Source organism: Xyrauchen texanus, chromosome 4 (assembly GCF_025860055.1).
Source record: "Xyrauchen texanus isolate HMW12.3.18 chromosome 4, RBS_HiC_50CHRs, whole genome shotgun sequence".
In the NCBI taxonomy this organism is placed as follows: Eukaryota; Metazoa; Chordata; class Actinopteri; order Cypriniformes; family Catostomidae; genus Xyrauchen; species Xyrauchen texanus.
This window is the reverse complement of record NC_068279.1, coordinates 27,253,777-27,266,532: the sequence shown is the minus strand read 5'-3', so window position 1 is coordinate 27,266,532 and position 12,756 is coordinate 27,253,777. Positions and strand designations below refer to the sequence as shown.

The window sequence follows — 12,756 nt, the reverse complement described above, 5'->3', positions numbered from 1 at the left end:
ATAGAACTCAATTTTAGGTTTAAGGTGAACGTGTCTTGTATTACTTCGTGATTTAATCACTTATGTCTTTCTTTGTTTAATACAAAGAAACCTGTATATTACTGAACCTGCAGTCACATTCAAAATGTGTAAGAGCGAACTGCTCAGTGGAAATAAAGTGAACTAAACTCACAGCAACGAGATGATCAGAGATAATTTGCAGCATTCTCATAGAGTACATTATTCTTCCAAACAGTTTTCAGTTGAGTGAAACCGAGAAAAAGGAATGATAACTCTTCACATGCGTGTGTTCCACGAGACAGGGTCCCATTGCAAGCCTCTGAAAAAACTGAGAATCAGATCAGAGCATTGACGGCTTTTCTTTTCTTTGTTCTTAAAAATATAATAAAGTGTGTTTCTTCAAGCACGTCTTTTTGACCAACAGCATTTATTGTCATGTGTCACTCCAAGACGTCTTACAGGTCACCCACCTGTAGCGGGTAGATGAGCAAAATTACTCTAAATTAGGGCTGGGATGATTCATCTACGTAATCGATAACAGAAATACGTCGATTTGCATAACGTGTCGGTGCGTCGCAATTGAATAATTAAAATGGCAGCACCCGGTGTAAGCATGGATTCACCAGAGAACAAGCTGCAGCTAAAAAAAAAAAACTCACCCACAGTCATCTAAAATGTGGGAGTATTTTAGCCAGAGACCCAACAATGTGGTGCTGTGTAAGCTATGCAAAATGGAAGTGGCTTATCACAGCAGTACAACTGCCATGAACGAACACTTGAAGGGAAAGCATCCCGGAGAGCTTGTCAAGACGGCAGCACCGTAAGTCCCGTTTACTTTTTGTCTCCAGCCAAACATGACATTTTAGTATTACAAGACGTGTTTCTGTTAGTAGTAGTCACTTAAAATACATTTTCTAAATGTTTCCTCATCGCCCCCATGTTAAAAGACATTTCTGCACCACTGCTAATGTAACATTACACCATGCGTCATCTAATTTTGTTATTTGGCCATTTTAGATTTTCTGTTTACTTTAACGGCCATGTATGAGTGAGAAAATGGTGTAAACTGTATGACTGTTACGGTCTGTAAATCGTTTAAATTATATGCCTTGCTCCACTGAGATTTAATTCAGATTGCAATAGTTTTATTTATTCCTGTTAGAAAAAGTTAACTGTTGCTCGAATTGCACAAATTTTACTGTAAGATTAGGGATAGAGGAGGAGAGGTGGAATGTGGAGGGAGGGGAGGGAAAGAAAGAGGGGAGGGAGATACCACATGTGTGTATGTGGTAAGATGGGTGTGTGTATTACTGAGAGATGATTAAGAATGCACAAGTTTTAGTTATTCCTGTTAGAAAAACATTTAAGTGTTACTCAAATTGCACAAATTTTACTGTAAAATTATTTTATGTTGGACTGCTAAACTTGAGGTTGCACAATGTTTTAATATTCCTCCTGAAAGTGACTTGAATTTTACATTTGTTTCATTTATTTTTTTGTTGGATTGCTAAATGTAGATTGGACTTTCCTTTTACTCAAATTAAAGTTAAAATCACTACAAAATCTAATTAAAGTAATCTACATTTAGCAATCCAACAACAAAATAAGTGAAACAAATGTAAAATTCAAGTCACTTTCAGGAGGAATATCAAAACATTGTGCAACCTCGAATTTAGCAGTCCAACATAAAATCTCTCCAAAATAAAATTAATGTTGGACTGTAAAATGGAGATTACCAGTTAAGACAGGGCTATTTTTGTTGCAGAATAATGCAGTGCACACTTTGTTTCTTGTACATTTGTTTGTGTTTAAGAGAAGATAATTTTATAAAATATTGAAATATTAATGAGAAGTTTTGTATATTTATTTTGGTTTAATTAATTGTTATATTAATCAAGTAATAATAAAAAAACATTTAGAAAAATTGATAAATTAGTTGTTAGATTAATCGACTAATCAGAAAAATAATCGTTGGATTAATTGATTAAAAAAATGATCGTTAGGTGCAGCCCTACTGTAAATACCTTTGGACAAGGAGCTCGCGAACTGGATTGAGCCTCGATGCATTTTGCAGGTGGCGGGCGCTATATCACACCCTGGGTGCACATAAACGTTCACAAAATCGCTCGTAGAAAATGCCCTTAACAGCTAAGATCAATAGTTATTGGGAAACAAAAACTCTATGAATGTGTGTGTGTCTCGGTGAATCACTTTCATTGGACTTGTGAATAGCGGAGCTCACTGCGCACACATATCAAATCAAACGTGCATCGGCAGCTTTTCTTTCCTCAGTTTCGTCAAACATGCATCTTTGTGTATTATTTCTTGTAATATATCCTTCCAATAAGTCTTACGGGTCACCTTCCACAGTGGCTGGTATGCATTTGGGTGTTTATATCAAACCTTGTTCACCAGGAGTAGGGTGTACGACAAATTTGGAAGGAAATCAGAACAGTGTCATTGACTTCAAGCTTTGCAATTGCACCCACAATTTCTGCTGGAAATGTAAGCGCTGCGTAGTTCTAGCGGGAAAACTAGCAGCTGTACATCATCACACCATTAGCGGGGTAATTCCCATCCAATCACATGCAAGCCATTGCTTTATAAGTCTGCTCACAATTGATCACATTGCTGTTTCATGTGCCAACACGGCAACCTCCACCACCCCACCACCACAAGTTGAGTCCCGTCCATCACGGAGGCAGGATATGACAGTTCAGAGTACAACTTCTTTGGACCCCCAGATGGGGCCTACGCTAAAGAGAGACATTACCTTTCTGTTTAATATCCATCAAATAAATGCCATAGTAACCTTCACTCAAGTCTGCGAATCTTCCTGATAGAAAATTATCTCTTAAAAGTTTTAAACGTTCACGTGAAACACCCTGCGAGCCATAGGTTCCTGAACCCTGCTTTAGGCTTAAGCACACTCAAAAACACATCGCTTATCAGCAGAATTTGAATGGTTATATTAAGATTTCAAAGTGAATTTTTTTAAATGGCTGACATTCAATGATTTTTGTCAGCTCATATTCCTAAATACAGGTTACCTAAAGAGCACAACAGCGCTCACCCATTTTTTTCAGCGTTTCTAGTTCTGGGAGTACTTTTCCCATAAATTTTTTACATAGGGAAATTATAAAATCCTTCATAAAAGAGTTCTTTGCCATGAACCAACCCAACCAGCTCTGAGATAAAGTATACAACAAAAAGACAAATTTGTGTATTTGATTCCCCTCAGGATCATGGATAGTGTAGTTCTTCCCCAGGGGGCATATTACAGAAATATCCTTACTTTAGAATCCTATCTTATCTGTTTGGTAATCATGGCAATATAAGTTAGGATCTCATTTAGGACAAATCCTATTACAGATTAATTTCCTAAATGCATTTTCTCATCATAACTGTAGTTGGGATTTGCTTCTGTAATATGAATTTGTGAAACATTCTAACTTAACTGATCGGATTTTATCTTAAGACTTCAATTAAGTTCCTACCCAATTAAGGAATACATCAATTCCCCCTGACTAAAACCAACTTCTAAAGGGAAAATCCTTTGGCCCTCTAAACAGAAACACCATATCAATCATAGATGTGCAGTATTCACTGTATTATTCACAGAGGCGGACCTACGGGCAGGATATGAAAATGAAATAACAAGGACTGATCACTTCAGCAGAAGCATACACCATTGGTTAACAACCTCGAAGCTCATGTTAAGTCCGTCTTAAAAGGTTTATAAGATATTGTTAAAAATCAATTCCCCTGACTAAAAGTAACTTCTACAGGGAAAACCCTTTGGCCCCTTTGGGAAACACCATATCAATCACAGATGTGCAGTGTTCACTGTATTATTCACAGAGGCGGACCACGGGACAGGCAAGCCATGCAATTGCCTGGGGCCCCAAGCTTCAACAGCAATAAGAGTAGTTCACTACAACGGCACGTGAAACCAATTATTGGCAATGCTTAGCAGACTAAAACGTAAAAGGCATTGGGATATACTGTAAAGTGATATTATTCAAGGTATTATTTGGAAGCTTAAGGAAATAGATGTTAAAATGAATTTTTCATATTCATGCGATTATCTATTCAGCCAATCATGTGGCAGCACTGTAATGTATAAAATCATGCAGATATGTGTCAGGAGCTTCAGTTAATGTTCACATAAACCATTAGAATGGGGAAAAAAATTTGATCTCAGTGATGTAAAATGTAGCATGATTGTTGGTACCCGACGGGCTGGTTTAATTATTTCTGTAACTGCTGTTGGGCTGTCACTATTGATTATTTTGGTAATCGAGTAATTAACAAATTTTCTGACGATTAATCGAGTAATCTGAAAAATTATTGAATTAAGTTAGACTGCATACATTTGTTGAGATGAAGTCATGTTTGGCTGAAATTTAATTTTTTATTCGAATTTTACGATTGAATAACAACAACAAAACAACTGAGAAAACAATATCTAGAGCCAAAAGACACACTCTGTACAATTGGAGCAGAATAGCATCTCAGAATGCACAACATCAACAGCAGAAGACCAGGTTGGGTTCCACTTCTGTCAGCCACGAACAGAAAAGCGAGGCTGCGGTGGGCCTACCATTTGTGTACCTCAGCAGAAATCTAGATTTGAATTGGTGATGTTTATCTAATCGTCTACTGTTCAGTTTCAGTGAGACTGTGCACACTGCAGCCTCAGTTTCCTGTTCTAAGCTGACAGTAGTGGTTCCCGGAGGGGGTGCTGCTGTACCCCATCCTCCTCAATGTTCGACGTGTTGTATGTTCAGAAATACTTTTTCATAGAACTGTTGTAATGTGGTTATTTGGGTTACTGTCACCATGTCAGATTGGACCAGTCTGGGCATTCTCCTCTGACCTCTGTCATTAACAAGCAGTTTTCGTCCACAGAACTGCTGCTCATTGATTGATTTTTTTTGTTATTAACAATTTTATATTGATTCCAATCATAAAACATACAAACACAACATAAAAAACTGAAAGAGTTATTCACATTAAACCCCTCCCCCTGAACTTTCCCACCCGACACAAACACAAAATACTGTTGTCACCAACAACTAGAACATAAAAATAAATAAATATAAAACATTAAAAAAATAAAATAAAATAATATATACATTCAAACAACATCAATAATACACATACCAAACTGAACTACAAATACCTCTCCACAGCCCACCCTGAGAACCCTCCAAAAAAGCCAAATAACCCCGCCCCCCATTTCCTGACAAACAAATCCCATTTCGCCTGCCTTATAAAAATCATCTCCCCGCACCACTCCCTAAACGAGAGTGCCCCAGCCGACTTCCATCCCCTGAGGATGACTTTCCTGCCAATCATGACTCCAAACTAGGACCCAACTTTTTAAATATCTGTTCCTAATGTTAACAGCCATCCCCTCACCCAGGATACAGAGTCTGGGGCAAAATGAAAATTGAGTGCCCAATACCTCACACATAAAGCTCTGAAAACTCAACCAAACTTCTTAGATCTTAAAACATTCCCAAAAAACTTGTGTTGTGTCTTTAAGACCCAACCTATAGAATCTAGAGAGGGGTCCAATAGAATCGATGCAAACTCTTAAATTGCATCAGATGGACCCTTGCATCTCTAGATGTAGACTTGATGCTTTTTAGAATCCTAGCCCACACTCCTTTCTTCAATACCAAATTTAAATCTTTCTCCCATAATCTCTTGAGAGAAGACAATGCTCCGTCACCCAGACACTGAATTTGCAGGGAGTAATACACCGATGCCTCATGACCTTTTCCAAAAGCAGTAATCACCACTACCAGAGAACCTGTCGCTTTAGGGGTGTGTATACTACTCCCAAAAATAGCACAGAACAGGTGGCGCAGCTGTAGATACCTAAAGAAATGAGATCTAGGAATATTAAAATGTTTAACCACATTTTCAAAAGATCTCAGCACTCCACTCTCATATAGGTCACAGAGTGTAGTAAACCCCCTCACAATCCACTCTAACCAACAGAAAGGGGACTTATTAATAAGTAATTTAGTGTTCAGCCATATGCCTGAGGCAACATTTAAATAAATATAGAGTTAAACATTCAGGACACTTTTGTCCATATCGAGTGTAAATGCGAGATAACAGGGTGTAACTTAACTTCTCCAATTAGTTTGATAGAAAGGCTTTGCAGTGGCAAGACAGGGGCAAGAAATTCCTTTTCAATACAAAACCAGGGAGGGGCTCTCTCAGGTGGAAGCGACCAATGAGCCAAATGTCTGAGACCGAATGCATAATAATAAAATAAAATCTTGGGCAGGCCAGCCCACCTTTGTCAATCAGCCTATGTAGCTTGTTGAAATGTATTCTGGGACATTTATCATTCCAAATAAAGGACTTATTCTATCAAATTGCTTGAAATTAGAGAGGGGGACATCTAATGGGAGAGACTGCAGCAGGTAGTTACATTTTGGAATACAATTCATTTTAATAACATTAACCTTTCCAATCATAGATAAATGTAATGAAGCCCACCTGTCCACATCACTTGAAAAATGTTTAATTAACTAACTAAATCACACAAATTTGCTGGGAATAAAATGGCCAAATACTTGATGCCCTGTTTGGGCCACTGGAAGGAGCCCGGTTGAAAAGCTGTTACAGGGCAGTACGCTGTCAGAGCTGGATTTGGGAAAATTGACTGTAATCTGAGAACCTAGAGAAGGAATTAATAATGCTGTGGAGGCAAGGCATAGATCAAATGAGGTCAGAGAAGAAGAATAAAATATTACCTGCTTAAGCTTATGTGTCATCCGCCTTTCTTATCGTGGCTGTGAATGGTTCCAGGGCAAGATAGAACAATAATGGGGAAAGAGGGCAACCCTGACAGGTGCCCCAATCCAGAGTAAAATAATCTGGAATCAATTCATTTGTTTGTACCACCGCTACCGGGTGTCTATAAAGTATATTAATCCATTCAATAAAAGTAGTTCTAAACCTGTATATTTCCAAAACTTTAATCCCATTCTACCATAACAAATGCCATTTTGGCTTCAAGTGAGATGGCAGCGACCGGAATCTGATCATTCGCCACTGACCACATGATATTGATGAAACACCTAATCAGATGAGCTGTGGCCCCCCAAAAAACCCACCTGATCTGTAAGTATAAGAGATGTCATAACTTTACTTAATCGTTTAGCCACAATTTCTGCCAAAATGTTTACATCTAGCTCAGCGTTTCTTAACGGGGGCGGTACCGCCCCCTAGGGGGCGTTTGGACAGTGTTGGGGGGCGGTGTGAACGAGGCAGCAGAGAGGGGGGCGCTCAGGCACAAATGGGGGGCGTTACTCAGAGGTACTCAACAGGCGGCCTGCGCAAAAATCTTTTCAGCTCTTCTCCTTAGCCTATGTCTTCGTCTTGCTCGGATTACTGCTGCCACTTCACCAGGAGGATATGCCAGGAGAGCCGCTTCCTAAGTTACACATGCTTTTAAGAGGCGGAGGCGCGCTTTCACCGGCTTTTTCTGTACATAACGCTGAATACATAATTAGGCGCATAATTAGTGCTCAGGGCTCACACCAATGACCGTAATTAATAAAAAAAAAAGTGGCTGTTTTTGACGTCGTTTTTTCTTCGGTTCAGTTCAGGTGGCCGAGCTGTTGTCGTCTTTGAAATCAAATGACCGTTTGTAGGCTATTCAAATTTGAAGCCTAGTATATATTGCCTAATTGAGTGCGCGAACGACCGCTGTTTTTTCATTGGCCATTTAGGTTAGTTACGTTATTGTTCACGTGATTGGTTCATCTTAAAAAAATTGTGTGTGAGCCTGAATTTGTTTGAATTTCTAAATACATTTGCAATACCTTTCAAACAATCCATGTGTTTTTGCATTTTTTTCCAAACACAATATTACTCAACTTGAGGCTTTTACATGTAGTATAAATACAATAAGAAACTTCTGTTGCAGTTTTTTTTTAGGAGGGGGGGGGGGCGTTAAGAGGATCATGAAGAGGTCAGGGGGGCGTTTGTTCAAAAAAGGTTGAGAACCACTGGTCTATCTGGATAACTGAAATTGGACGGTAACTATTACACTCGCTTGGATCTTTGTCCTTTATAAGAATCAGACTGATCCAGGATTGCGTCACGGTTGGCGGAAGCTTTCCATTCTTTAATGATTCTGTATAAACTTCTAGCAAAAGTGGAACAAGTTCTGTAGCATAAGATCTAAATAATTCAGTGGCAAAGCCATCTGGCCCCTGAGCCTTGCCTGTAGGCAGGGCCTTAATTACCTCGTCAAACTCCTCCAAGGTTATCTCAGAATCAAGATTTGCTTATTCATCAGTTTAGGGAGTTCTAATGGTTCCACAATGTTTCTAATATCTTAATCGGTAAACAAAGAAGTGGAACTATAGAGATCAAGATAGAATACTTTAAAAGTATTATTAATATTAATGGCTGAGGAAAATATTTCACCAATAGCAGTTTTCACTGAGGGAATGATAGAAAAAGACTCTCTCTGCTTTATGAATCTAGCCAAAAGCTTCCCTGCTTTATCTCCGACTCAAAGTATGACTGTTTTGCCCTGAATAGTAAAAACTCCACCTTCTGTGACAAAATAGTATTATATCTGTATTTCAATTGGGTCAATTCTCTGAGGCCCTTCTAACTCCACGAGTTCTCGTGCTTTTGATTTTTTGATGAATGAAACATACTGTATAATTCGACCCCTAAGAACCACCTTAAGTGCCTCCCAAACCATGCCCACAGAGGATAATGAGGACTAGTTGGTCTCCATATAAACATTGATTTCAGCATTTAACATTATTTGGAATTCGGGATTTTGCAAAAGGGATACATTAAAGCGCCAAACTATATGATTTATTTTTCTCCGTATGTGGCAACACCTCTAAACTTACCAGATCTGAGACGAAGATGTTTCTAATTGAGCAAATCAACAACAGATGAAATGAGGGACTTAGATATAAAAAAAAAAAAATTATCTATCCTAGAATAAATCTTATGAAAAATGTATAGTCCCTACCAGATGGGTTCAAAAGTCTCCAGATATCTGTAAGACCAAGATTTTTTAAACATCCTGTGAAGAGTCAATGCTGCTCTAGGGGGCTTGTGCTCATTGGTTGTTTTTTCACACCATTCTCTATACATTCTATAGAAATGCTCAAACCAGCCCGTCTGGCACCAACAATCATGCCACAGTCTAAATCACTGAGATTCAATTTTTTCTCCATTTTGATGGTTGATGTGAACATTAAATTCAAGCTCCTGATCCATATCTGCGTGATTTTATACATTAAACTGCGCAGACAAAATGAACAAAAGCACGCACATCCAATGACAAAAAACTAATTGGTATCAGAAAAAGAGAAAAGTCGGCACACCAGGGCTTCAAATTTTCAAAAATGTATTTTAATGTTCTCACCTAAGTGTACCTACATTACACTGCTGGCACACGACTGGCTGATTGGATATTCACATGCATAAGTAGATGTACATACAGGTTTACCTAAATAAGTGGCTGGTGAGTGTAGACAGACAGATCGATAGGCTGATTAGACAAATCGCATGAATAAGTAGATGTACAGGTGTACCTAATAAAGTGGTTGGTGAGTGTAGACAGACAAAGAATGAAAGGCAAAAAGTTTGTAACTTTCATTGCCATTTTTTTTTTAATCTGCGATTTATTTCTCAATAATGCATTGAATTCTTCGACACAACTGTAAATGGACTCCATTCTGTCTGCACCATCACACTTATATATACACATGCATTCACACATACTTGCACAATGACCTTGGAGCATTTATTTAAATGGAGATAATTTCAACCTCAACCAAGGAACATTTGAAAACGGAGGAGAACCTGATCAAACATGAAGACTTTGTTTGAGCAAGCCCCCTGATACGTGGCACCTGTACTTCTATAAAATGTTCGAAAAAGTCAACTGAAGGGTAACCTGACCAGAATTACCAGTGTGTGTGTAGGGGTGAAAGGAGGGGAGGATCAGCGAGTGCTCATGCAGAGAGGATACATGAGACACTTTGAATGTGTGTGTCTGTGTAAATGTGTGTCAAAACCTTGCTCAAGTCATGAGCCAAATTTCAGGCGGGTACACTGACGCAACCACATAAATTATTAACAATGAGCTGTATTTTAACACATGCAAACTGCTGGCCTGACCTCTCTCAAATCTACATATCTCCTTTAGTCTCTTTTTAGCGGTTGATTGAAAACACAACGATGCACGGGAATGCTGGTTCCTATGTCATGTGTTTGTCTGGAGCTTTCCTGAGAACAACACTGACTACAAGTTTACTATACTCAAACACTGTGTTATTTGAGTTATCAGTCAAACATTACCAGGGAATCGGCTACAAACTCAAGTTAAAAGTTTATTAATTTTTAAAACAGACTGGATGGCCCACTAGCAACTGTTCTTCCAGAATCCACGGTTTATTTAGCCTACTGTACTTGGACCTAGTCCTTTGAGTTGTGTGTGTTCATAGTTCAAGGACCTGTTTTGCAGATGCCATTCTTTCTGTACAATAGATAATAAGCCTGAAAAGTACAATGCTCGAGTCATTATCTCCCTATTAACTAAGAAACACTCCTCATGACCTCAAACACGCACACCATCAGATCTTGTGTCATGTGGGGGGATTAGCAGTTCACACATGCTACGCCTCCCTCTAACGTGTGGTTTTAAAGAGAAATAAATAGTGCATGAATGATACACCCCGGGAAAACACAAGTACAAAAACAAGGAAGGTGTGAATGTGTAACCTGTTTTTCAGACTGAACTTTACATTAATAATACACATGATTTGAGTTTCTACGCCTCTTTCCACTCCTGTTATCCTCTCCACTCCCCTTCTTATCCTCTTCACTATACGTCTGTTCCTCTCCACTTCTTACCATCCTGTTATCCTCTCCTCTCCCGTCTTATCCTGCCTCACCTTTCTGCTATCAACTCCCCTCTTGTACTCTCTTCATGCTCCCATTTTAGCACGGTGTAATTTGGATCAGGGGCAAAAGCCCTGTGGTACCTGAAATAAGGCCACTCTCTTGGAGACAAGCACAGGTCTCTGCATCTCTCTCTCACACAGGAATAAAAATAAATCATTGTAGGCCTATTTTCACATCTGCACCATCTGTGGTGCATAGAGAAAAAGAGACAGATGGAAAGTAGTTCACTTCTATAACTAAAATCTTCAGAGTCAGACAGAAGTCAGATTTAAAGTTGAAGATGGGTTCAATGAATTATCTGTAAGATCAGACATGACTGTTGATCCTTGAGTTTAGACTTTTAAAGTTAGAGATCTTAATGTCATCATCAAGGTTGTTGACTCCAAGGGTATTTATACCCTTAAGTTTTACTGCTCCAAAGACAAAAATGTGATACAGTACGGCATGTTCTCAAAGTTCTCATAGCAGAGAGGTTGAGCTCTTCTTAGAATTACATCTGCATTTGGGAGAAAAAAAGCAAAGGTTGATGATAATTTAGAGCCTTACCTTGCAGCTGTTTGAAACGGCCCTCCAGGATGTTGGAATATTGCAGCTGGTTTACAAAGGCAGCTGCCGAGAGACATGGCTCAGGTTCCCGCTGATCATAATCCATGCCTCCTCTCTTTTAATGTAAAACTCACTAACTTTCACTATGAACCCACACGCTCAGCTTTCATCCAAAACAAATGAGGAAAGCACCTCTGCCTCTGTTAGCTAAGAGTCTCAAGCATGGTACAAAACAAACAACAGAAGGTTGAAAAACAAATAAAACACAAAAAAGAGCCCAAATGTTTACATTCCCAGATGCAAAAAAGTTTGCTTCAAAACAAACTCTTCAGATGTGCACGTGCATCTAAGCGTTTCATCATTGAATGCTAAGCAGAGCCATGCTGTTTTGTCCGTAAAAAATCCTTTAAGTGATTCCCTCCTTTCCTTAATCTCAGGCAAAAACAGAAGAATCACACGTGTAGATGAAGGGAGAAAAAGGTTAAGTGTTCTCCCCTCTTTCACCTCTTCTCGGTTGCAGGCGATGAAAACTCTTTAAATCGCTCTCACACACTCACTGCGTACACACACACATCTTGTTTGAGTAAGGCTGCAAAACTAGCTGCACTCGGCTTCCTAAGTAAATTAAGCCTCCTACTCTCGTTCTCTCTCTTGGTTTCTGAGCTTTTGAATTTGCATAAGGTGTGTGTGTGGGAGGAGCGAAGCCCAGGCAGAGCCAGAGATAAAGAAGGACAGGACGGGGGTGGGTGGGTGAGGATATTGAGGTGTGGACTGAACCATTCCTGAAGGTGGAGTGGGGGTGGATAAGAATTCAGGAGATGGATGGTTTCACAGGAGAAATGGACAAGGGGGACCAGATCTTTGAGGTGATGAGAAATAAACCATTGGGGAAAAGTTTTGAGTTTTTTGAGGAAAAGAACAGAGTTCTGTCAGCTTTTATACAAATAAGTTTGCATGCATTTTTATAAGGTGTAACATTAAGCTTGAGTGATTTTGATTTCGAAGACCACTATATTTAATTCATCATCTCAAACTCTCTCTCTCCAGCACATGTGCACAGATAAAGACGTTGAGGCAGGAAGGAAGTACTTGTGAAAGACTCAACAAGCCAATACAGTCTTTCTTCCTGTGCAAGTGTGTGTGCGCTACCTCAGCACCGATTAACTTGGCTGGCAACGTCTGCAGTGACAGAGCTCATCGTGCACTTTGATCTCTGATGTAATGACTCTTTATGGA

General features: G+C 39.2%; 1 protein-coding gene across 2 annotated transcripts in view; it reads right to left on the bottom strand.

Moving 5' to 3' along the window:
* LOC127639688 (spectrin beta chain, non-erythrocytic 1-like) overlaps positions 1-12,112 on the bottom strand; it is an 81,368-nt gene extending 69,256 nt beyond the window's left edge. For both annotated transcript variants that reach the window (XM_052121846.1, XM_052121854.1), the window contains exon 1: positions 11,521-12,112. In XM_052121846.1, coding sequence (XP_051977806.1) covers positions 11,521-11,626 — 106 coding nt within the window. In that variant the 5' untranslated portion in view covers positions 11,627-12,112. The remainder of the gene's footprint in view (positions 1-11,520) is intronic.
* Positions 12,113-12,756: the final 644 nt, after the last annotated feature.